General features: G+C 41.2%; 1 protein-coding gene across 1 annotated transcript in view; it reads left to right on the forward strand.

Moving 5' to 3' along the window:
• Positions 1–27,258, forward strand: part of Efhb (EF-hand domain family member B) — a 54,905-nt gene that overhangs the window by 15,710 nt on the left and 11,937 nt on the right. Inside the window, exons 5-9 of the mRNA XM_076557528.1 lie at positions 50–160; positions 13,262–13,391; positions 20,378–20,461; positions 21,079–21,146; positions 25,610–25,764. Of these exons, the coding sequence (XP_076413643.1) occupies positions 50–160; positions 13,262–13,391; positions 20,378–20,461; positions 21,079–21,146; positions 25,610–25,764 (548 nt within the window). The remainder of the gene's footprint in view (positions 1–49; positions 161–13,261; positions 13,392–20,377; positions 20,462–21,078; positions 21,147–25,609; positions 25,765–27,258) is intronic.

Below are 27,258 nucleotides of genomic sequence, written 5' to 3' on the forward strand. Positions count from 1 at the left end.
ACAAATATGTAGGAGCCCTTAATATTGATCTCATTGATTCTTCCTTCAGAACTGTCTGCTAGTGACACTGTGAATCCACCAAAATCCTTTGAAGACGTGATTAAAGAAGGACAGGAAGGACACGATTTGTACATTGTCTCTCACCATGATTATTTTGCAGGTAAGACTCAGTATGAATTGAGGCTGAGGATATGGGACCTTCAGATTTGTCAAAAAGACAGCATAATGTTTGTGAAATTAGACCCCTGATGGATGATGAGATTGGTCAATAGGAGGCAATTTACTATCATTCATAGCATCATAAATCTTGGTAGCTGAGAACACATAGATTAATGTATCAAATTCGTAAAATATAGAACTAGCTAGGCATGGTGTTACATGATTATAATCCCAGCACCCAAGAGGCTGAGAGAGGATTCCAAGTGTCAGGTTCGCATGGTGTACATAGTGAAGCTGTATATTAAAAAAGAAGCAAGCAAGCAAGTAAACAAACAATAAAGAGCCAGGCATGGTGGCACAGGCCTTTAATCCCAGCACTCTGGAGGCAGAGGCAAGCAAATCTCTGTGAGTTCTAGGCCAGCTTGGGCTATATAGTGAGACCCTGTCCTGAAAAATAAGTAAATAAATAAATAGAAAAAAATAAAGAAAGGAAAAAAATAAAGAAAAGAAATAGACATGGTAACTTACTCCTATAATCTCAGCATTCAGGAGGCTATGCCTTAAGTTTGAAGACTCTGGGCTGCAGAGTGAATTCTAGATCATTCTTGGCTACAGTGAGACAGAACTTGCCTCAAAACAGCAAGGACAACAATAAAAGAAATGTAGACATACATGTATTATTAAAATGAAAAATCAGTTGTAGTGATGGTTCATCAGGTAAGGAAGTTTATCATGCAAGACTGGTGACCAGATTTTAATCCCCAGACCTTACATAAAGCTGTTGAGAGAGCAGAGTATAAAAAGTTGTCTTCTACATGTTCACTGTGGTACACTCCCCACCCCACCATGCACATGCATATACCAAACAATTGTAAAGGGAAACATCAGATGATATGTTATATGTTCTTATTCTATTTAGTGGTTTTTAGTTTTAATGATTTCTTATTACAATCTCAGCCCCACCCCTTACCATACATAAAGAAGAGCCTGTATTGCCCAGGATGCTCATAAATTCCTAGACTTAAGTAATCCTTCCTTCTAGCTGGGACTGTGGGCATGCAACACCAATCTTGGCCAAGTGTGCAGGTTTATGGATTGGATAGGGTAGGTTCAAATCCTGTCTTAGAACTTGAGAGTTTACATACCTGATCATCAATCCTTCTTAGTTCTTCAGTGGCATGGTATCCTTGTGAGAGATGAGTACATGCAAAAATTCTTAGCCTGGTGCCTAGAACAACAACCATCAGCTATTAAGTAAAGGTAACAAAGATAACTGAATTTTCCCAAGACCAACCCTGAGAAAATTCCTTCCAGAGTCCTGGGAAAGACACTTCATCTGGCATGGGATTATCTGAGGGAAAGGAATCTACATACACCATGTTTTTTTTTTTTTTTTTTTTTTTGTCCGTTTAATTTCTCTACGACAAAACTCTATACAGCTTCAGCTCCATCCTCACATTCAACTCCTCTCTGTGTCCACTTTTCCTATTTTCATAGTTTTAGTAAGCTCCTGTGCCTTTGACCTCATCTATGTCCTCTGCCCCTTCATCCTCCATTTTGCCTTCTTAGCTCCTTACTCCTGGCTCTCAGAAAACTCTCCTAGAGATCTTCTTTACCCTCTACAGAGTCTCTGTCTTCCTCTGTTATCTCTGGCCACGTGGTTCTGTGTCTGCCTCTGGAATTCTGCTCCAGTCCTCACTGCACTTGGTTATGCAAAAAGCCCTATTGTCCTCCTTTAATCTCTCTGCCATGCCACTAGGCCTGATGGAAGGGGATGGTCTGAGCTCAATTTGCACAAGAAGCAAAGCTAGGCATCTACAGCTTGCTTGTCTCCTAGGCTCAGCAGGGAAGTTAGTTACCTGGAGGTTCAGCAGGTCTGAGAAGCTGAACTGTTTGCCAAATGGTCTAGTAATATATGGGCCCACAAGAAATTCATAGCAAGGCACAGCTGAATATTAAGGCTGCATAACACCAAATATCCATGATAAAAATGGCTTCCCATTTGACAGATTCTTTGTCAGTCAAAGTATAGCTTTATAATACACAGGTTAATCTCTATAATATATTCTTGCAGCCCGCAAGAATTAAGTGTTCTTATGTAATGACATCACAGTACTAGAATCATTTTAAGGACCAACATTATAAATTTGATATTGCTGTAAAATACAACTCAATTAAAAAATATGTGAATGCTAGTCTTGATAGATTAAAGAAGTGAATTAGGCTCTGATTTGGGTCTTGAGAAAGCCCCATCTGGGATCTGCCATTCTCTTCTTTCTCAACTAATATCTGCTGTTTCCTACACTTCTTAATGTGTTCCCAAGGCCTGATAATCTCTACCTCTGACTCCAACTGCTACTGTCCTTGCTCACTTGAACATAGTATCTTTCTGATGCCTTTGACTCTTTTCTTTATCTGTCTCCCTCTGCTTCCCTGACCTGCCTTTTTTTCTTCCTGCCCTCCCACGTTTTTTATGAAAATCACATTTTGCCTTGTTTAGTCCACAGCTTGATCTTTTGATTCTTCTCTCTCCAGCTCCCAAGTAATGAGATTATAGGAATGTGTCATTATACCTGGTGTGGTAGGAATATTTAATTTGGAGCTGGCCATGATGACTTGATGCCAGGACTTTTAGGCTATCCTTGGCTATATAAGACTCTGTTCCAAAGCAGCAATAATCTACAGCAAAACAATAAAAACAAAAGATAACCATGACTAAATGTGTGTGTGTGTGTGTGTGTGTGTGTGTGTGTGTGTGTGTGTGTGTGTGTGTGTATATGTATGTGCATGTGTGAATTGGTGGGTGTTTAAGAACTATTTAGACCTGGGCTCATAGGAGCTCACAGACATTGGACTGACAGCTAGGGAGCCTACATGGGACTGACCTAGGCCCTCTCCATTTGTGTGACAGTTGTGTAGCTTGGTCTATTTGTGGGAATCCTAGCAGTGGGATCAGGACCTGTCCCTAACGCTTGAGCTGGTTTTTGGGAACCTATTCCCTATACTGAGTTGCCTCACCCAACCTTAACACAAAGGGAGCTTAGTCCTACCTCAGCTTGATATGCCATGTTTTGTTGACACCCATGGGAGGTCTGGCCCTTTCTGAACAGAAACAGAGAAGAGTTGGATGGGAGGGAGCAGAGGGGAGGTGGGGGTGGGGGTGGGGAGAAGAGGAAGGGAAAACTGTGGTTGGGATGTAAAATAAATGAAAAAAAATAATTCATAAAAAAAGAAAACTATTTAGAATAGGGCTGAATGTATTGAGTTGGTAAAGTGCTTACTACACAAGTGTGAGGGACTGTGTTTAAATCCTCAGAATCCACATAAAGCTGAGCAGAGTAATATGTGTCTGTAACTCCGGTCTGGAGAATGTCTAGAATATCACAGGCCAACTAGCCTGGCTATGCAGTGGCAGAAAACAGCAAGGAGACCCTGTTTCAGACAAAGTATATGGTGAGGACCAACACGCAACCTAAGGCTCTGCATGCATGCTACGACACAGCACACCCACATATATGAACACACACACACATATATATATATGCACACACATCACACAACACATCATACACATATATACGCACACACACACATATATATGCACACACATCACACAACACATCATACACATATATACGCACACACACACATATATATGCACACACATCACACAACACATCATACACATATACATGTACACATTGAAAGACCCCCGCTCCATTATGAGGACATGGGGCTTTGGGCCAATGAAATGCCCCCCCCCCCTATAACTTAGCCTAAGAAACGCCATTCTAAAGGAATCAGAAAAACAGGAGTTCACAGCCATAGCCAGCCACCCGGCCTTGACAGAGATAACTATGGCCAGCCATCCAGCCTTGAGAGAGATAACTGTAGTCGGCGGCCTTGGGAGAAAGACAATTGAGTCAAATCAGGATATTTTATGGCTGGCCCCCTGGCCTTGAGGAATAAGCAGCTGGCCTGGACAAGGCCAAATCAGCCACACACATACGACCCCAAGTTCACCCTGGCCTTCTTTGAAACAACGAATAGGGACCCTGTAACTATGCTTCTCGCTTCTGTAACCGCGCCTCTGCCCCTGGGATCCCATAAAAAGTCCCCCTTGCCCTAGGAAGGCGCGCAAGTCCTCCAAGAGACTTCGCCCCAGGTACCTGGTCTAAATAAACCCTCTTGCTTTTGCATCTGATCTGTGGTTTCGGTGTGTTCCTTGGGTTTGGGGTCTCTCCCGGAGGAAGATCTCAGTTGGGGGTCTTTCAACATGTGTCATGCACACACACACACACACACACACACACACACACACACACACACACACGAGTATTAAAACTGTACTAAGAACAGCTCTAATGGACAATAACAAGTTCAAAATTGTCTTCATTCTGCTGATTTTTATGGAAAGTACATTAGCCTTTTGAAAGTTACATAATCAGAGTTACTTTTTTTTCATGCTGAGACTTAAACTCATTGTAGAGAGTCTGGACATTAAAAATGAAGAAAAGGTAAATGTATCATATAGCCCACTATAACCACAGTTGGCAACCTGAGCATTTTTCTAGCCCTTATCCATTGAATTCCTTTGACCCATCTAGGTTTGGATAAATAGGATATGATGCTTCATGGTTTCATGGAATTGGATATACATTTAAGATTATTTAAGGGACTGGATTGATGGGTCAGTGCTTAAAAATATGTACTGCTCTTGCAGAGGGCCAGGGTTTGGTTCACAGAACCCATATTGGGCAGTTCTCACCCATTGGTAACTCTAGTTCCAGGGGGATCTAACACCTCTTTCTGGCCTCCAGGGATACCTGCCTTCATGTGCATGTACTCCCCCATAGACACATAATTAAAAATAATAAAAATGAGCTGTTCATGGTGGAACACACCTTTAATCCCAGCACTTGGGTGGTAGAAGCAGGAGGATCTCTGTTAATTCAAGGCCAGCCTGGTCTACAGAGTGATTTCCAGGACAGCCAGAGCTAAGTAAGACCTTGTTTCAGTAATAAATAAACAAATAAAGCTCAAAATAGTGCACTAGAGACAATGTTCAGAGGCAATAATATCTGCAACATCTTTAAAATACACTTACTTTAAATAACTCCTGGAATGATAGATAATTCTTGAATAAATACAGACTATATACAAATATTTAGTATTCAAAAAGATTTCTCAGTGTCCAATCTTTTCTTCCTTCTTTTTTTTTTTTTTTTTCTGTTTTGAGACAGTGGTTCCTATGTAGTTCAGGCTGGTCCCAAACTCACTGTATAGCTGTCATTGAACTAGGAATCTTCTTACTTCAGCCTCCCAAATACTGAGATTACAGGTATATGCCACCATGCTTGGCTTATGTGTGTACTTTAGTGTACAATATATATGTATATATACTCTTATATAATGTTGCGGTAGTGCCCGCGCTACCACCACCTGTTTACCATGTCCAAGCGAGGGGCTGTGGATTAAAAAATAGAGATAAGAAACAGCGAGTCATTCACCACAGCAGAACGCCAAATGCTGTTTATTGAAAGAGGGAGGAAACCTTAAATACAGGCTTACAGCACAATGGAGGAACCCCCGAGGGCAGAAGTTCGCTACCAAATGTTCTACATTCTTGCATCTAAGCTGTTTACACCAAATGCAGGATACACAAACAAAGAACCTCTGGTGAGTGTTCAGGAAGAAGGAAACCATCAGGGAATCAGCATATGGAGGACATCTGGTCAAGGTCAGCAAGCAGGCAACAGTTTACTCAAGATGGGAGGGCCAGGGCCCTACAATATAATCCCAGTTGATTCATTTTGCTGCATAGAATATTTTTTCATATTAGGATCTATAGCACATTTTGCTGTTGTATGATATTTTGTTTGTGTTCTGACAAATAAGTCTTACCTGGAGATCAGAGGGCAGAGCTAGCCGCTAGTTAACCATAGAGGCCAGGCGGTGGTGGCACAAGCCTTTAATCCCAGCACTTGGGCGATGGAGACAGGAATATAAGGTGGGTGGAGACAGGATCTCAGCCCCCTTTCAGTATGAGGATTTGTAGAGGTAAGTAGTCTCTAGTGGCTGCTGCTCTGCTTCTCTGATCTTTCAGCTTTCACCTGATATCTGACTCCAGGTTTTTATTAATAAGACTAATTAGGATCACACTACATTTTTCACTATTTTTAATTGAAAATAAATTTTTTCCTACAACATATTTAGATCATGATTTCCCCTCCCCCTTCATCCCCTCCACCAGATCATTCTCACCTCCCCACCCACTAAACTCTATGCGTTCTTTCCCTGTATGTTTAGAAAACAGGCAAAAAAACAAAAACAAAAACAAAAACAAACCAGAATAAAAAGAAAAAAGAAAAAGAAACACACACACCCATAAAAACAAAAAGTCATAAACCATAATGTGTAAGCAAAAGACTCTAAGATAAAAAAAATACCCAAGCAGACCAATATGAGACAAAAATACCATTGAGTTTGTTTTATTTTGGTCATCTTCTGCTGGGCCTACCTTTAAGTGTGGTTTATATACCCAGTGAGACTCCATTAGAAAAAGCTAATTTTTCCTTTGCAAGTAGTTGTCAATTGGAGATAATTTCTTGGTTAGAGATGGGAACTCATGTCTACTTCTACTTCTCAGTGCTGGGATACTATCTGGCTTAAATCTGTGTAGGCTTTGTGCATGCTGCCACAGTATCTGTGCATTCATATGTGCATCAGTCCTGTTGTGTCTAGAAGACACTGTTTCCTTGGTGTACTCTTTTCCCTCTGACTGACAATCTTTCAACCTTCTCTTCTGCATAGATCCCTGATCCTTGAAAGGAAGGATTTGATGAAGACCTCCTATTTAGGCCTGAGTGTTCCAAAGTCTCTCACTCTCTGCACATTGTGCATTTGTGGGTCTCCATATTGGATCCCATCTACTGCAAGAGGAAACTTCTTTGATGATGGCTGAATAAGACACTAATCAATGGATATAGCAGAAAGTCGTTAGGAGCCATTTCATTGTTATATTTCTTTGGCAGAATAATAGTATTTGGTTTTCTCCTAGGCTCAGGCCTGTCTCAGGTTCTTGGCCACTTTAGCATTGTCAGGAATGGGTTCCATGGAGTGTCTCTTAAATCCAGTCAGATAGTAGTGAGTTTCTCCACTATATTTGTACCACCGTTGCACCAGTGTATCATTCAGGGTTTGTAGCTCAGTTGGTGTTTTCCTTGGTTCTTTGATAACTTGCAGAGTACCTTTTAAGACCATGAGTACTAGTCAGTAGGGGTAAAGGCTCTAGATTACCACCAGCTCCATTTCTCTGTGTTCATTGTGTTGTGTAGGTGTTGTCTTCAACAATAAGGCTTTACCATCAGTTTGTGGAGAACAACCAATAGCCTTGGAAATAGCTTGGGTTCGTGGTTTCCCTGAGGCCCCTTTGGCCAACAACTCAATTAGATGTAACCCATCCCTGACACTGGAGGTTTCATTTGGTGACAAGAAAAGTCCAGTTGGGGCACTGTCTTCTCAATTATTTGGTGACTCCATTTACATTTCTTTCATAAATGTGTTTATTTTGAAAAGCTTCTATGGTATTAGGTTTCCATATGACCCCTCAAATGGCCCTTAGTTTCAGTTTTACTTTCCTTATCCCCCCTCTTTCCTCACTGTCTCCATTTAATTCTCCCATCAGATCACCCCTTGTCCATGCATAACTATATACTCTATTTCCCCTTCCTCGGGAGATCCTCCCCCCACTCAATCCCTTAGTCTATACCTACCTCAGTGATTATATGGATAGTAACCAATTATTGAAGACTTAACAGCTAACATCCATAAATAAGTGAATACATAGCATATTTATCTTTTGGGGTCTGTGTTACCTCAGAATGATTTTTGTCTAGCTCTATCCATCTAATTGAGAATTTCATTTTTTTTTAACAGATGAGTAATATTCCATTGTGTAAATGCATCATATTTTCTTTATCCATTCATCCATTGATGGATGTCTGGCTGTCTCCAATTTTTGGCTATTATGAATAGAGCAACAGTGAAATGGATGAGTGAATGCCTTTGTAATAGGATATAGAGTTCTTTGTGTATATGCCCAAGAGTTGCATAGCTGGATCTTCAGGTAAATATATTTCAGCTTCCTAAGGAACCACCACATTGATTTCCATAGTGGTTGTACAAGTTTGCACTCCCATCAGCAATGGAGGAGTGTTCCCCTTCCCCCGTAGCCTTACCCTTTACTGTACAAATGACAACCCAGCATGAGCTGTCATTTGTTCTATTGATCTTGGCCATTCTGAACTGGTGTAAGATGGAATCTCAGAGTAGTTTTGATTTGCATTTCCCTGATTACTAAGGATGTTGAATATTTCTTTGTTTCTCAGCTATTTTGTGTTTCATCTTTTCTGAACTTCGTGCTTACTTCTGTAGTTCAATTTTTAATTGGGTTATTTGTTTTCTTAATGTCCTGTCTTTCGCTTCTTTATATATTTTAGGTATTGACCTAAATCTATTGTTCTAATTGATAAAGATCTTTTCCCATTGTGTAGCCTGCCTCTTGGTCTGAATGATGGTATCATTGCCATACAGAGGATTTCCAGTTTCATGAGGTCCCATTTGTTAATTGTTGTTCTTAGTGCCTGTGCTATCAGTGTTCTGTTCAGAAAGTCTTTTCCTCTGCCAAGGACTTCAAGACTATTTCTCACTTTGTATTCTATCAGATCAGGGTATCTGGCCTTATGTTCAGGCCATCGACCCATTTGAAGTTGAGTTTTATACAGAGTGATAGATATTAATCTATTTCATTTTTAAACATGCAACCATCCAATTTGACCAGCACCATTTGTTGAAGATGTTGTCTTTTTTTCTCATGAATATTTCTGTTTTTTTTTTTAAATCAAATATCAGGTGTCCAAAAATACGTGGAATTATGTCTAGGTCTTTAATTCAGTTCTATTGACCAATGTGTCTGTTTTTATGCCAATGCTGTGCTGATTTTCATTACTATAGGTCTGTAGTACAACTTGAAATTGGGGGTGGTGATACCTCTAACAATTCTTTTTAATATTTAGGGTTGTTTTTAGCTATCCTGTTTTTTTTCTTTGTGTGTGTGTGTGTGTGTGTGTTTCCATATGAATCTGAAAGTTGTCCTTTCAAGATCTGTGAAGAATTGTGTTGGAATTTTGATGGGGATTGCATTGAATTTGTAGATTGCGTTTGGTAAGATAGCTATTTCTCTACATTAATCCTACCTATTCATGAGCATTGGAGATTTTTTCCATCTTATGATATGTTCTTTAATCTCTTTCCTTAATGACTTAAAGTTTTTATTATGTCTTTTATTTGCTTGGAGATATATATTTCTTGGTTGGCGTTTATTGCTTTGTGGTTAGTTGCTTTTTTGTTTGTTTGTTTGTTTGTTTTTTCTAGAACCTTGAGCTGTGTTTTTGGTTGTCTCACTGAATTTGTTTTCTTTTGATACAAAGTCTTACTGTGAGCCCTGGCTGGCCTATTCCTTGCTATGTAGACTTGGCCTCTGCCTTTCAAGTCTTGGGCTGCATCATGACATCCAACTATGATTTTTTATAAAATATGATCTCTGTGCCTACAGACTTTCCTTTTAGGACAGCTATATCTCAGATTCTGGTGGTCCGTGCTGTTGTTTTCATTTGATTCTAGAAATTTAAAAATTTCTTCAGTGAATCACTGCTCATTCAAAAGTATGGTCTCCAAGTATTTGTGTAATATCTGAGGTTAGTCTTCTGTTAATTTCTAGTTTTATGTCACTGTGGTCTGGTATGATGAAGGGAATTATTACAATATTTTTGTATTTGTTAAGGCTTGGTTTGGGGCCTAAACAGGGACCAATTTTACAAACAGTTCCAAGTACCAGGGAAGAATGTATATTCTCTGTCTCTTGGATGGAATATTTTTGTGGGGTGTTTGCTAAATCCATTTGATTGTTATTTTTGAACATGTTCTTGCTATGTGGCTCAGGCTGGTTTTATACTCAAAGTCTCCTTTGGCCTCCTGAGTACTGTCATTTACAGGCATGAACATTCACTCTCTTTATACATGTCCTTTATGCCAATAGCACATTTCTTGTTTTGTTGAGACAAGGTCTTGCTATTAGGTTAGACTTAAACTCATAATAATCTTTCTGCCATTGCCTCCTGATGATGTAATTGCAGTGGTCCCATTATACTCTCTTTTGTGTAGGTTTTTGAGTCAATTCATACTGTTTTGATTGCTACAGCTTTGTAATATAATTTTGTTTTATTTTATTATACTTTGCTGCTGGGAATTGACTAGTAGGATTTGGACATTCAAAGCACAAGTTCCATTATTGGGCTGCTTCTCCAGCCTTTGTCATATAATTCTATGTATATATTTATGGAGACAGGGTCTTACGTATCCCACGATGCTTTGAACTTGCTGTGCAGCCAAAGATGACTTTAAAATCCTGATCCTGGGGCTGAAAAGGTGGCTCATCAGTTAAGAGTCTGTGTTGCTCATTCAGAGGACCCAGGTTCTGTTCCTAGCACCCCATGATAGCTCACAACTTTCTGTAACTCCAGGCAAGTGCTCTGATGCTTCTGGCTTCTTCCATGGACACATGTACATACCACATTCCATACACATAATTAAAATAACACACACACACACACACACACACACACACACACACACACACATACACACACACACACACACACAATTTTAAAGTCCTGATCCTTGGGCTGGAGAGCTGGCTCAGCCATTAATAATGTTTGTTGCTCTTCCAGAGGACCTGAGTTTGATTCTCAGCATCTACATTGGGTGGCTCACAACTGCCTATAACTCTAGCTCCAGGAGATCCAATGCACTTTTCCAGAGTCCAACAGTATCCACACACATGTGTTAGACACACAGATACATAGATATATACATAAATAAAAATAAAAATGTTTTAAAATGTACTGATTCTTCTGCCTCCATCTAAGTACTAGGCTATTGAGACTGATAGGAGTTGGAATCTCTGTATTGCTTTCGGGATTATGGGCATTTAAAATGTGAGTGTGTGTGTGTGTGTGTGTGTGTGTGTGTGTGTGTGTGTGTGTATTTACATGTGCCCATGAGTATCTGATGAGAGGACAACTTTTCTGAGTTCGGTTTCTCCCTCCACCATATATGTCCTTGAATCAATATGTGATTTGTGGCAGGTACCTCTATCCACTGAGCTATTTCACCTGTTCCAGTATGGGTATTTTAATGTTATCAGTGAACAAAGAATATCCTTCCATGTGTGCCTTTATATTTTCTTTCCACATTGTTCTGTAGTTTTCAGTGTACAAGTCTTTCACCTTCTCTGCTAAATTTATTCCTAAGTGCCACGTGTGGTAGTGTGGGGCCTATTGACTCAGCTATTAGGAGGGTAGGATAGGATGATCTCTTTAGCCCATGAATTTGAGGCCATCCTGGACAACATAGTGAGATCATATTTCAGAAAAACAATGGCTTGGGATGTAGCTTAGTGGTAGAGAGCTTGCCTGTTAGGGTGCAGGGCTAAGCATTTGAGCTTCAGTTTTACCAACCACCCAACCAGCCAGCCAAGCAGCTGATCAGCCAGCCGATCAGCCAGCCGATCAGCAACCGAAAAAAGCAAGTTTATTCCTAAGTATTTGGCTAGTTGGTGCTATTGTAAAAGGGGTTGCTTTGTCAGTTTTTTTCTTTGTTCTGGGTAGTTATTTTTGGGGAGCACAAAAGTCCTTGCACTCATGGAGAAGCACTAGGGACACTAGGATTGTTAAACACACAGGATAGTCTCTTTAACGGGAGAGTTGTATATCCTATTTTTCTATCCAGAATAGAGGTGGTTAATAGCCAGGTGATCTGTGATATCTGCAGGGACAGGCCATAACTAAGTGCCCACAAGAAGGACCAGAGGTGGCTAATAGCCCAGATGACCTCTTCAGTATCTGTATGTCTGAGATAGCACCATATCCTTCCTAGGGCCCTCAAGATAATACTTGTAGCCTGTCTCTGGAACCTATTGTGGAGGCCCACAAAGGTTCCTAGTGAGATCTATGCTTGCTCTACCTAGCAGAGATGCATTAGAGGATTGCTTGACCATGTGCATGATTACCAGGTGTTTGGAAGGGTCTGCACTTGAATGTGCTAAGGGGAGGTCTTTTGCTCCACCCCTTGGCATTCCTTTAAAAAGCCCTTTAGAAGAGACAGAAGGGGCTGGTGGATAAGGATCCAGGCCCTCTGGAGCTATCCTGTGTTTCTATCTGTCTCTTTCCCTTCTGTCCTTCTATCTAAGTATTTCTCACTTCTCCGTCCTCAAGAGTACCCTGGTCTAAAAATGGGAGTGGGTCTCCTACAACCTATCTTCATAAAGAAATGACATATACTTTGAGAAGGGTTTTGATGTGATTATGCCTCTTTATGCACACAGGATTGTGTTACATCAATTTTTTCCCCCTAAATTGTACTGTACTTAAATATGCCTGCAATGAACTGTCCAATGTTAGACTGTAGAAGTTTAACCCAACACTGGCTACTGAGTTGTCTTGAACCAGACTGTGGATCATCAGTCTGCCAGCCCTGGTAGTTGCAGAGACCCCCACAGTTAATTTTATATGTTGATTTTGTGTCCTGCAGCTTTCCTAAATTCACTTACTAGTGTTACTGGTTTTAGGTTATTTATTTATTTATTTGTTTACTTAGGATTTTCCAACTTTATTGTTTTTGCCTTTTGAGATATGATTTCACTGTGTGGCCCAGGCAGGCCTAGAACTCACTGTCCTCCTATCTCAGCTTCTATGTACTGAGATTATAGGCATGAGCTACAACACCTGGCTACATGAACACAAGGAGCTCTGGATATAACATCCCATGGTGTTGCAGCATGTGCAGGGGAGGGTCTTTGTCATCTGTAGCTGAGTCTGCACAGCTCCCTATATGGGTACAATTGTGGTCTTTGTCCCACTCATCCAATACCGATGAGAACACAGTGTGCTTTCCCTAAGATAAGGTGTTTTTTTTGTTTGTTTGTTTGGTTTGGTTTGGTGCTTAACTCAGAAGTCTTCTTCCCTGCTCTCACTGCCCACAGGAGAAGCAAAGAACCGAAAGTATAACCCACAAAGTTTCCATAGGTTTGACTTGTATGGAGTCCCAACACCTCATTTTAATGATGGGCGCACCATGGCCAAAACTTTACATTGGCTCCATGAACTACAACTGTAAGTGTGATTATACCTGGTCCAGCAGTAAATCTTAGAGATTTAGCATTTGCACTTGAATAACTATGTATTTAAAATTTATTTGTAAGAGATATTAAATATGTCAACATGATTTAACATAACATTCATAGAAAAAAACAGATCTTGCAATTTCTTTACTTCTACCACCATTCTGTCTTGTTCCTTCAGAGATAGCCAGGATACTATTTTCTTGTTTGTGCTGTTCTGAAATTACTTCATGACTTGTTTTTTAGAGAGGGACTCACTCTGAAGCTTATAGAAGCCTAGAATTTATGGCAGTCCTCTTGCCTCAGCCTTCCAGTGTTGGAATTACAGACATACCCTAGCTTTTACTTATTTTTGTTGTTGCTTTAGATTTTATTTTTAAGTGTGTGTGTGTGTGTGTGTGTGTGTGTGTGTGTGTGTGTGTGTGTGCGCACACGCGTGCGTGCACACACATGTAAATGCAGGTGCACCTCACAGGCTGAGACATCATGATATTCAATGCTTTGTTGATACCCATGGGAGACCTGCCTTTTTCTGAACAGAAACAGAAAAGGAGTGGCTGGGGTCGGGTAGAGGAGAGATGGGGAGAGGGAATGGGAGGAGAGGAGGAAGGGGAAACTGGTTGGGGTGTGAAATTAAATAAATAAAATAAAAAATAAGTAAAATGCCTTTTTACTTCAAGAGGGAAGAACCAGAGCACATTCACAATCAGATCAAAGTGAAACCAAACTCCAACAGTATGCATCACTCAGTGTCCAGTATATGGGATTCACACACAATCTCCTGGGCTTCTGCAAAGGGCTTGGGTCACTTCTTCGGCTCTACTCTTTGCAGCACACATTGTCTTCTAGGCTCCAGCTCACCGCAGTCCATGGCTGCTGCTGTTCTTGGTGGTCATTCCATGGTATTGGCATCTCAATACTGGCATCTTCTGCTGCAACTGGGTTTCATATTCACCAGTAGCTTCTGGTGGGCTCTCTTCTTGGTGCAAAATTTCAATCTTCTTCACAACCTCTTCAATCCTGAAGCTTCCATTGCTATTCCATCTGCACCTTTACCAATGGCCTCTCCTGACCTTTCACAGGGCCAAGCCTCAGTTTTTCACCATGATCCCTTCATGCCTTCAAAACTAGTACCACCTTGGAGACTCAAAACCAAGTTTGGCTGCCAGCATAAGGTACAACCTTGACCACCTCTGGAACACAGCTTCTGTGTGCTGTCTCTGAGGAAACACTTCCCAGAAAATTTCACCTCAGTGATGCTGGTCTTTTCTTAATCACTACCAATTTCTCAGCTCTAGCTGAACAGCATCAATAGTACCAAGTAAAGCAAAGATTTCACTTCAGTAGTTCTGGTATCTTGTTAATCACAGCTGATTCTTCAGCCTCAGCTAACCAGAATCAAAGATTCTTAACTCAAAATAGCAAATGATCCTGATAGAGTCATTTAGGGACTCTTTAATTTCCCCCTGAAACTTCACAAGCCAGGCCTTCATTATCTTCATTGCTCTTAACATTTTTATCTTCCAAGTTCTCACAGAATAGATCACTAAGATTTGAATACTCAGTGGCCTTTCTAGGTCAAAGTTCCAAAGTCCTTTCATAATCCCTCCAAAAACACATGGTCAGGTCTGTCATAGTAACACTGCACTTCTGGTACCAATGAACGAAAGCAACTTTGGGAGAAAATGGTTTATTTGGCTTACATATACAGTGTCACAGTAACACCCCACTTCTGGTACCAATGAACAAAAGCAACTTTGGGAGAAAAGGGTTTATTTGGCTTACATATATAGAGTCACAGTCCAGTAAGTGAAATCAAGGTCCAAGGCAGGAACTCAAACTAGGCAGAAACCGGGAGGCAGGAGCTGATGCAGACACCATGGAGGGGTGCTACTTACTGGCTTGCTTCCCATGGTTAGCTCAGCCTGCTTTCTTATACAACCCAGGACCACATCTCAGGGATAGATCCACCCACCATGGGCTGGAGCCTCCCCAACCAATCACTAATTAAGAAAGTGATCTACAGGCTTGTCTACAGCCTGATCTTATGGAAACATTTTCTTGATTGAGGCTCCCCTCCTGAGAGGGCTATATAGCTTGTGTCAAGTTGACATAAAACTATCTATCACATTGCTTATATTAGTTGGAATTTTCAATATGAACTTATAGAAGGTTTATTAGATTGGCTTACGGGATGTGGTTTGGGTAGTCAAACAATGACTGTATTGTGCCTGGGAAACTGAGAATCAGATAATTGTTCAGAGGTCCCAATCTGGTGCTGGAGTCCTGGAGGATTTCTGGAGAGATGCTGATCTTCAGTCTACATTGGAATCCCAAAGATGTTGGTTCTAATACCAGTGAAGGAATACAGCAGCAACAGAACAGATGATCTTGCTAGTAAGAGTGAGGGTAAGCAGGCAAAAATCATTTTTCTTCTTCTATGTCCTTTTGCATGGGCTGCTGCCAGAAGGTATGGCCCAGATTTAGGGTGAGCCTTCCTGCTTCAAATAATCTGATGAAAAAAGTCACTCACAGGAGATAGGAGTGTCATCAGTTTGTGTTGTAGTAAATTCTATATTCAGTTAAGTTGACAAACAAGATTAGCCATCATACTTTCTCATCCAAAAATAAGGAGGAAAGGAAAGAGGAAGGAAGAGGAGGAGGATGTTGTTGTTGTTTAGAGGGAGACTAGAAGCTGAAGAGAAAAGATATTTAGAAGAGAAGGTGTTCTGAAGATAGATGTAGGCCAAGGCTGGAGGGACATAGCTCTAACCAAAGACACCAACCAGCAATACCAGCAGCCAACAGACACAGGAAAGAGCAAGGAATGGTTTCCCATTGGGGAAAATATGAGCATGCTAACCTCCTGACTGACAGCTGCCTACAGAGCTGTTAGAGAACAGTTGGGTTGTTTGAAGTTGTTTGTGGTAACTTGTTAAAGCATCCATAGGCAGGCAATGCACTTGGTCTGCTTTCCTGGGTGTCAGGGAAGACCTGACTTTACTCTGATTTCTGCCATTTTTAGGGAGTATGGAGCTGGGTGTCCAGCTACCTACTCTTCTGGCAGTGTGGTTCCTATAATAACAGTTCTCAGCTACAAAGACAAAGTCTATTAACATTCTCTTTATTATTAATTTAATCCCATCTTGAACATCATGAGGTTGGAGTACTTAAGTTCCCAGATGAATACTTTGAAGCTAATCATTTGTCTAAGTTCACGCAGCTGGGGAAGTCCTGGTGATAGGCTAGAACCTTGGCAGGGTGGCTTCAGCAGCTGGGCCTACCCCTGCATGGGCCTATTGGCCTGGAGGCTGTGGCCATCTCTTTATGGTTCCTGGTCCTCTCATCAGATCTGTCTCTTTTACTTGGACAGGAATAAGAGATGGGTTACGTTATATTTCTCCACAAATTTATTCTTCTTTAGAAATTCAGCTCAAAATGTGAACAATCAGGAAATGCTATTAAAAGCAGAGGAACTGTAAGGCTCTGTGTTCAATGGGGGAATTTATAATGTCATTAATTAATAGTGCTGTAATTTTACTTGTTTGATAATGATCATAGAAGTAACAAAGTCATACTACAGAAAATCAATACAATAAAAGCCGTAATCCTGTCAATTTACGTTGACCACCATTCACATTTAATTTCTAGCATGGCTCCCCAGGCAGAGTATTGGATAGTTCTCCCCAGACTGCCACCCCACTTTGTAGCCTTACTCAGAAGTTACTATGAATCGTTCCTTAGCACTGTGTAGTCTTCATAACCAGAGCCTAAAATGCATGCAAGGCTTTTTGTAATCACTTGACTGAATATTCGGATTTTTTTTATTATAACTAATGAGACTATAATGTTTCATGAACGACTGAGTTATATATCCTTACACACACACACACACACACACACACACAGAGTTTTTTCCTCTTTCTTTTCCTGTATATGTGTGTGTGGCACATGTGCATGTGTGAGGAGGCACATATATGTGTGTGCATATGTGGAGGCCTTAGGATGGTGTTGGAAATGCTCTTTGATCACTCTTTGTCCTTATTTTTTGAAGATGAGTAGCTCAGTCAAATCCTGTGCTCACTGACAGCTAGTTTTCCTAGCTAGCTGGCTTTAAGGATCCTGGATCCCGTGTCTCCCTTCAGAAACTAGTATAGGCATGCTAATATGTGCATTCTGAGCACCTGAGCTCCAGCTTCTAGTTTGTGCAGCAAGTTCTTTAACAGCTGAGCTATTTTCCCAGCCCTCAACAAATGTGTGTGTGATATAAATGCACATATTTTCTGCTTCCTTTTTCTTAGAGAGACAGGCTGTGCTGCTGTCTCTTGGGTTGACACAGTCCCCTGCCATAGCCTCCTGACTGACCATAGGTGCTCCACTGCTCTAGCTTCCACAATTAAAAATGTGTTTTATTAGCATTAGTTTATATGTATATGGGTGTTTTACCTATATGTATGCCTGTGTACTATGTGTGTCCACAGAGAGCAGAAGAAGGCTTTAGATCCCTGGGAACTAGAGTTACAGACAGTTGTGAGCCCCCATGTGGCTTCTGGAAACTGAACCTGGGTCCTCTACAGAACAACGCATATTCTTAACCCAGGGTCATCTCTCCAGCCCTGCTTCCCATAATTTTAAACGCTGTGTGGGGTGCCTCTTTATTACCGATTCTTCGATGGAGATAAAAGGGCATGGTGGGAATGGGAGGGACGCAGCTCCACACAGACACACATGTCAGCCTGAGGAGTTCTTTTCTGAGTGAAGCTGGCATTCTTGACATTGCCACAGAGAAGAATTTCAGGATGATTCAGTATGAGAAGCAGAGTTTGAGCTTATTATAAGAGATTAAAACATTTTTAAAAATTGTGGTATTTATGTATGTTTTCTGTGGTGTGTGTGTGTGTGTGTGTGTGTGTGTGTGTGTGTGTGTGTGCATGTACATGTGTAGTGTATGTGTAAAACTGTCCAAGTGCATGTGGAGGTCAGAGGAGTACATTGTCAGGTATCTTCCCTGTCACTCTCCACCTTATTCCCCCAAGACAGTGTCTTTCACTGAAATGGAAGCTTACCATTTTTGGCAGACTGGCTGGCCAGAGGGAGCTCGTGGGATCTGCCTCCCCACACCCTGTCCAGTGTTCATTGAAGGCACTTATGGCCAGACCCAGCTTTTTTATGTGTCTGTTTGGAATCTGAACTCATATCCTCTTGCTTTCATCCTCTGAGCTACCTCTGTAGCCCCTAAGAAGATACTTTAACATAAATATAAGGGTGGATTTAGGAGAAAGGCTCATAGGAAAGGAAGGCAGTACTCACCCAGGTGTGGGCGTGGCCTTCTCAGGGAAGAATCTTGCTCAAGTCTCTTTACAATATTTGCATATGTGACTTGGTGGCTTCTGAAGTTCTGCCTCAAAGAGTTGCTAAGGAACTGTTTCTCTCTCTTCCTTTTCCTTCAGTAAATGAGGTCAGGGACTGAGGGGACATTGAGTAGGACAACAGCAGACAAAGTAAAAGCTTGGGAGATAAGGGTATGCAAGGAAGCAAATGTGCTTTTTTAAAAACATTTGTTAAGCGTGGGTACAATATGTGTGCATATCCTAAGGTGAGCTTGCCTCCAAGATAAATTTTTAGGTAAACATTTATAGTTTCTTAGTGACATTCTTTGAAATAAGCACTTTACAACTGGGATAGGAGTAAGGTTAGACCTGAAGTGTGGTTCACTGTTCTTTTAACATTCTTTTTTTTTTTAAATATTTATTTATTTATTTATTATGTATACAGAAGAGGGCACCAGATCTCATTACGGGTGGTTGTGAGCCACCGTGTGGGTGCTGGGAATTGAACTCAGGACCTCTGGAAGAGCAGTCGGTGCTCTTAACCTCTGAGCCATCTCTCCAGCCCCTCTTTTAACATTCTTATTTCAGATATCTCTACATAAAAGGAATTTGGATGCTATAGGGAGCACCTTTCCCCATATTATATGTTCCATATTATCTGCCTTTCTGCCCTGCCTAAAAACATTTTTATGTTTTTTGCCAAAGTGTTTCCTTATGCTTGTCTACGCCATTTCGCCCCCCTTCTTGTGTTGAGGATTGAACTGAGCCTCATGCATGCTAGGCAAGTGTTCTTCCACTGAGCTAAATCTCCAAGATTGTCAGGTCCAAAACAAGAAGGGACAAATGGCTAACTGTGGTGCCTATTAGCATACCAAAGTGTTTTAGGGCCTCCTGGCTGACTCAGTACCTGTGTCTCCTCTCAGCTCTTCTCACCAGTCCCCTACCCTAAATTTCTCCAGCTCATGGGCTTCCCTTGCCCCAGATTTGGATTTCTATATAACCGTGCCATTTTGGCCATGTGCTTTCTTGGCCTCCTCTCTCTTGACCCCCTTTTTCCTTTGCTTTTCTCTTCCTCTCTCGCTCCCCACTCCTCTCTCTCTTCTCATGGACCTGTTCAATCTGTGGGTCATGTTCAGTCCACTACTTTCTTTTCCTGTTCTGGACTTTTCCAGATGCCTCTGGCTGTACTCTCCCTCATATCTACTATAAAAATCTTCCCCTCAGCCATACCTTGGATAGTTCATACTCCCACTTTATACACAGAACATGCTGTCTGCCATCTACCAAATATATTTTTATTATAGAGTATGTGATAGAAGTATCAATAAATGTAGTGTTAAACATGGAAATGTCGCCGGGCGGTGGTGGCGCACGCCTTTAATCCCAGCACTCGGGAGGCAGAGCCAGGAGGATCTCTGTGAGTTCGAGGCCAGCCTGGGCTACCAAGTGAGTTCCAGGAAAGGCGCAAAGCTACACGAGAAACCCTGTCTCGAAAAACCAAAAAAAAAAAAAAAAAAAAAAACATGGAAATGTCTTTTGAGACTTGTTCATTGTAGGCACAGTAATATGACACTTTTTAATATGTGAATATTTTGCATTCAATTACATTTTAATAATAAAGATACCTGACAATTTTCTCATTTTGTAGGGAACGAGGAGCTAAAATTGTATCTAAAAGAGTCGATGACTTCAAGGAAAAGTTTCAACACAAACTTGGAAGAGTTTTAGACCCGTGAGTTTGAGCTTGAGGCCATGTCAGCGGTCTTTGTTCCATGTTGAATGGTCCTGTGGTCTTCTGGGTGCTGGGCTTGGTGGCACACACCTGCGATCTTAGTACTGGAGAGCAGAGGCAGGAGAACCAGGAGCTCAAGGTCACCCTTGGCTATATTATTGAGTTGGAGGCCAACCTGGGCTACATTGAAAAACCATATGTTTGTTTGCTTTTTACTAAATTGTTTTTAATTGAATAAGAAAATTATTCCCCTGTTGTTCATCAATGGAGTATTGTCACTGACTGTAACATTTGGGCTACCAGGAGATTGGAGAAGAGGGAGAGAGAATTCTGTGTAAAGCTTTATTTCTGGGATATAAAAAAAAAATATTTTGGCCATATTTGTTTTGAACCCCCCCCCCCCCACACACACACACACTCTCTCTCTGGAGTGGTCTTCAGGGAAAACCTTCAGCCGTTGTTAATACAAATGGACACGACTCTGGTGCCTTCCCTGTGATTTTTCACAGTGTGTCTGTAGGAGTGTTTGTAGGTTGTTAAGGGCCCAAGGCAAACATATATAGCTTTCAGCTTCAGATGATGGCAATTTTAACTAAGGAATCTGTTTTCTCCTATAGCATTGCAGAAACTATGAACGTCACCCCAGGCCACACATTTGGAGCTTGCCTCCAGCCTGAGGAATATGGTAAATATGTGAATTTTCTTCTTGACAAATAAACATATCCCCATTAAAGGAGTGGCTTTCTTAGAGAAGCCCACACTCAGGCCCTGGGTGTGACTTTCTTTCTGGAGAGTCTCTTTTTCTTTTAACCCCCATGCTTTTAGCCTGTGTTGAAATATCTGAAATAATCGCTTTCCCCCAAAACCCTCTAAAGGGCTGCAGGTTCTGGGGTCTTGTTACTGCCCAGCATGATGCCCATGGATGCATACTAAATAAATTGTTGAAAAACATCTCTAGAAAGCTATGTGTTACATTCACCATGGATGTAGATACATATATACACATACACATATATATGTACATTTTTTTCTATAGCGCTGGAAGTTGAACTCAAGGCCTAGTGCATGCTAGACACAGCACTCTACCATTAAGCTATGTCTCCAACTCCTCCAAGCTTTTGATATTAAAACATTAAAGCTTTATAGCATTAATGATATATAAGAAAGATTTTCTTCATGTTATGTTTGAACTAATACAGTTTAAAGGCCTTATCATGAATACTATAAGTGGACTTTTACTTAGAAAATAAATATAAACGTATTAAGCAAACTCAGTGAGATAAGGTAGCTTTTCATTTAATTTCAATGTTGTGCTTACATCATGAAATGGAGGTCTCTTTCTGCTTCTTAAAAATGCAAAATCTAGGCTAGCAAGATGGCTCAGTGCCAAACCTGACAACCTGAGTTTGGTACCTGGGACCCATATGGTTGGTGGAAGGAGAGATCTAACTCCCAAGAGTTGCCCTTTGACCTCTTCATGAGTGCCATGGTGCATTTGTGAGCCTGTGAGTGCTTATACCTGTGCACATGTCCCCAGTTCCCCCCATACATAAATAAGTAAGTATATGTACATGTGTGTGCAGGTCCCCTGGAGGTCAAAGGAGTTGGATTCCCTGGAGTTAGAGGTACAGATGGTTGTGAGCCATCTGATGTAGGTGCTGGGAATTGGATTCTCGTCTTCTGGAAGAGGAGAACATGCCCTTAACCATTCAGCTATTGCTCTTGCTCAGTAAGAACATTAAATAAAGAAATGAAGGCTGCAGAGATGGGTCGATGGTTAAGAGGACTTGCTGATTTTCTAGAGGACTGGGGTTCAATTCCCAGCACTCACATGGTGGCTCACAACTATTTATAACTTCACTTCCAGGAGATGTAGTGCCCTCTGTGGGCACTAGACACACATGCTGGGAAAATATTAATATGCATAAAATATTAAAAATAAATAAGAAAAAGTGCAGATTTTAGGCCACACTATAAATTTACAGAATCAGAAACTGTTTTGTGATATTTGAGGCAGTACATCAGGCTGGTCTCTAATTTACTATGTCTTATCTATTCCTCCAAATCCTGGGATACAGGGAGGCACCACGATGCACAGTAACACATTTGTTTATCCATAGGATCCAGCTTTAGAAACGTTTAAACTGTAATGCACCCTAGTCAGGCATAGTGGTTTATTCTGTAATCCCAGCATTTCAGAGATTGAGGCTGGATGATTGCTTCAAGTTTGAGAATATCCTAGCCAATAGAGTAAGAGGGCATGTCTAAAAAACATTCTTCAGTATGGGATTGAACTCAGGGCTTTTCACAATGTGAGCAAATGGTCTGCTCTAAGTAAATCCTTAGCCAAGAGAAATCCTAACTCAAAAGTGAGAGAGAGAGAGAGAGAGAGAGAGAGAGAGAGAGAGAGAGAGAGAGAGAGAGAGAGGAGAGAGAGGAGAGAGAGAGATCATAAGCACTCTGGTGTACCACCACATAACTTAGAACCACTCTCATCAGGCAGCCAGCCAGCAAATCATCAACCAATCTGTAGTTGGCAGAAGACATTTGTTAGGAGGTCTTTTTTCTAGTTTGTTTTAAAAAATTAAAATAAAAATGGTTTCTTATGGCTGGCCTCCAACTTGCTATACAGGAAAGAAGGGCCTTAATCTGATTTTCCTGCCACAGCCTTCCACGTACTGGGATTACAGAACTGTGCCAACATGCGGAGCTTTGGTTTTGGTTCAGTTTCACTGCATAGCCCGGGGTGGCCTCAGGTATATATTACTTTGCTTTCTATCGCTGTGATAAACACCATGACCGAAAAAGCAACTTGGGAAAGAGAGGGTTTATTTCAGCTTACATTTTACACTCTACCACTGAAGAAAGCCAGGCCAGGAACTCTGAAAACAGAAACTGAAGCAAACCCCAGAGAGGAACACTTCTTATTGGCTTCCTCCCCAAGGCTTTCTCAGCCTTATACAGCACAGGACAGCCAGCCCAGGGATGGCACCACCCACAGTGGACTGGTCCTTCCCACATCAATCACCAAGAAAGTGCCCCACAGGTTTGCCTACAGGCCAGTCTGAGGGAAGCATTTTCTCAGGATGTTTCCTATTTTCAGATAACTAGCTTGTGTCAAGTTGACAAAACATTAGCCAGGACAAGGTAGGTGTGTGCTCCACTCTTGGCTAAGGCAGTTTTTGTTTTATAAATAATAAAGAACCTACATCCAGTGACTGATGGAAGCAGATACAGAGACCCACAGCCATGCACTTGGCCAAGATTCTGGAGTTCAGTTGAAGAGAGGGAGGAAAGATTATAGGAGCAAGGGGAGTCAGGATCATGATGGGAAAAACCACAGAGATAGCTGACCCAAGCTAGTGAGAGCTCATGGACTCTGGACTGACAGCTTGGGAGCCTGCATGGGACCACACTAGGCCCTCTGAATGTGGATGAAAGTTGCATGACTTGATGTGTTTGTGGTTCCCCTGGCAATGGGACCAGGACTTATCCCGGGTACAAGAACTGGCATTTAGAACCCATTTCCTATGGTGAGATGCCTTACTCAGCCTTGATGCAGCAGGGAGGAGCTTGGTCTGGCCCCAACTTGGTATACCAGCCTGTGTTGACTACCCAAGGGAGGCCTTACCCTCTATGAGGAGGGGATGGGGGTAAGGTGAGGGGAGGAAGAAGGAACAGGTGTCGGTATGTAAAAGGAAAGAAAAAAATGTTTTTAAATAAAATTTTTTTGAAAAGATAAAAAAATAAAAAAGGAAAAAAATAATAAAGACCAGAAAAGCCTGGAGCTAAAGCTTAATGGTAGAGTACTTGCCTAGCATACTGTGGTTCTTGGTGGAGTCCTCGATACTGAAACATAAAATAAGTGACATACTTCAAAGGGGAAGAAGTACAGTAGTGTTTATTATCTGATTGGGTTTGATTTTCTTTCTTTTTTCTTTTTTTTTTTTGTATTCTGAGACCCTAGTCTTACTATATAACTAAGGCTAGCTTGAAATTCAGTGTGTAGCTTTGAACTAGTGACTTTTTCATTCAGCCCTCTTAGTGCTGGGATTACAGGCACAATCCACAATGCCTAGTAGATGTTTTCATGAGCAGAGACTTGTGGGTGGGGAGATGGCTCAGCAGTAAGAATGCTTGCTGTGTAAACTGAGGACCTGAATTCGAATCCTCAGCACCTATGTAAAAGCCAGGAATGGCTCTACACACTTGTAACTCCAGCACTGAGGGTCAGAGATTGGTAGGTTCTAGGAGTTTACTGGTAGCTGTGGTGATATATTGTGTACCCTAATAAAGCTTGCTTGAGGGTCAGAGGACAGAGCCAGCCACGAGATAGAGGCCAGACAGTGGTGGCATACACACTTAATCCAAGTACTGGGAAACACGCATACCTTTAATCCCAGGAAGTGATGGCAGGACAGAGAAAGGTATATAAGGAGTGAGGAAACAGGAGCTAAAGTAGGTCAGCTGAGACCCTTTTGGGTGAGGACTCGGAGGATTTCAGTGAGAGGATTCATAGAGTTGGTGGCTGTGGCTTGCTCTGCTTCTCTGATCGGTCAGCTTTTACCCCAATATCTGGCTCCGGGTTCTTTATTAAAGGACCATCTAAATTCAAACAACAGACTGCTGTCCTGAAATGTGAGCTGCCAGACACTGAGAGACCTTGGCTAGTGGAAAATGATACAGGAAGACACCTGAAGTTCTTCTATGGCCTCTTGCATGCACTTTCATGAATGTGCATACCTGCATACACATGTGCATGCACATTAAAAACAAACAAACAAACAAACAGAAACATTAACTTTTAAGAGTGGATTGGTTTATGTACTTTTTTATACACAGAAGCATTCTGTATAATAGTATCAGAGTGAGTGAGTGTGGTGTGATACCTGTAGTCCCAGCACTTAGGAGACTGAGAGGAATCCCATGAGTTCAATGAGGCCAGCCTGAGTTATAGGAGACCTTGTCAACAAAACTAAAGTAGTGGTGGGAAGTGCCAGCATTAGATATGACTGATTTTTGTTTTTTCATTCTTAGAGGTTGTTAGGTTTCTCTGCCTTTGTCTCTTTCTGCCTCTGTCTCTTTCTCTCTGGAAACGCTATAGCCATATTTTAAATTCACATGCAAGACAACTTCTTTCTTCAATAGGAGTTGGTGATCTCATCCATTACAGACGCCCAGGTGAATATCTCCGTGGGAAAGACCGCCAGCGAGCCTTGATTGCAGCTGCTCGCCACCACTTGAAGAAATTTAATTATCAGCACTTCGACACTTTGCTGTTGGCTTTCAGGCACTATGACAAGGCCAGTAGTCTCACAAAATGAGGGGGTTTATGACGTATGGATAAATTCCAGCAGACTGGTGCAAATGGTGGGTCAGCAAACTATGGTCCAAGGGTCAGAGCCAGCTCATGACTTGTCCTTGTAAGTGAAGTTTAGTTGAAGCACATCTGTGACTGTGTGGTTTTAAGCACGGTCAATGATGACTTTTGTTCTATACATAGGCAGAACTGAGTAAATCTCAGTGTTCTGACAAGGGCAAGTGTATCTCTGTGGGTCTCTGGGGGACACTGGATAGTCTTATACCTAAGTTTTGGTGTCTGTAGAAACTTCAGTCTACATCTAACTCATTCATAGAATGCCATTGACTAAGATAGCATGGGATGGTATCTATCCAAAGGCTGCAAGATCAGTTAAAAAATAATTTTTTTTTTGAGACAGGTCTCTTGTAGTCCAGGCAGGCTCTGAACTCATGTTGTAGCACAGGATAGGAATGAGCTTTCTATTTCTGCTTCTACCTCCCAAATGCCAGAATTAAAGACCTGTGCCACCACATCTGGTTTATGTGGTACTGGGGATTTAGCTACTGGCTTTGTGTGTGCTACCCAAGCACCATATCAATTGGGCTGCACCTCGAGGCCAAGGTCAACTAATTTTTAAACTACTGTAAATGTAATTTATTTATTTAATTTTGGATGCTGGGGATTGAATTTAGGACTTTTCACATGCTAAACACATGGCATGCTCTGAGTTGCACCCCAAGTTCTTTGAATGTACATCCCATCCTCCCCTCCCCCCCCCACCCCGTTTTCCAGGAAGCTCAGAGCCCATTGAATAGTTTCAGTGTCAACTTTGCGGGCATTTGAATTTTTTTCATTCTCACTTTGCTTTGATTTCCCCCTACTCCCTTTTGTGCCTCATTGTACCTGGTTTTCTAGGCAGTTTAGAGACGATTTTAAGTGGATTTAAAAAGATTATTATTCTTGTAGGATCCAGGGATTGAACGCAGGTGATTAGGTCTAGTGTGAGTGCCCTTACCCATTGAGCTCTTTGCTGGACCTACAAACCATTTTTGAATGAGTTTGATATCAATACATGTGATGTGTGCTGATACATAGTATCACAATCATTTTAAATTATGAATTTAGCTTTTATTCAAAATCAAATAAGCAAAAATTTTAAGAAATTTGTGTACATTATTGACATAAAATAAAGTTAATAGAGACAGCCATAAGTTTGCAATAAATATTATAAAAGAATCCAGGGCAGCATGAATATAAACCATGTCACTACATGGTGCTCTAATTGAGATATGAATAAGGCTGAGTGAAAAACAAAACAAACTTTAAAAGTCCTTACAAAACCTTAATAAATGTTCTCTTCCTCCTGGTCCTTAATGAGTTTATGTAATTTCTTAAGTATATATATATATATATATATATATATATATCTTGGAATTTTTTTTTCTGGTTTTTCTGAGACAGGGTTTCTCTGTAGTTTTGGTGCCTGTCATGGATC

Source organism: Peromyscus maniculatus, chromosome 21, assembly GCF_049852395.1.
Source record: "Peromyscus maniculatus bairdii isolate BWxNUB_F1_BW_parent chromosome 21, HU_Pman_BW_mat_3.1, whole genome shotgun sequence".
Lineage (NCBI taxonomy): Eukaryota > Metazoa > Chordata > Mammalia > Rodentia > Cricetidae > Peromyscus > Peromyscus maniculatus.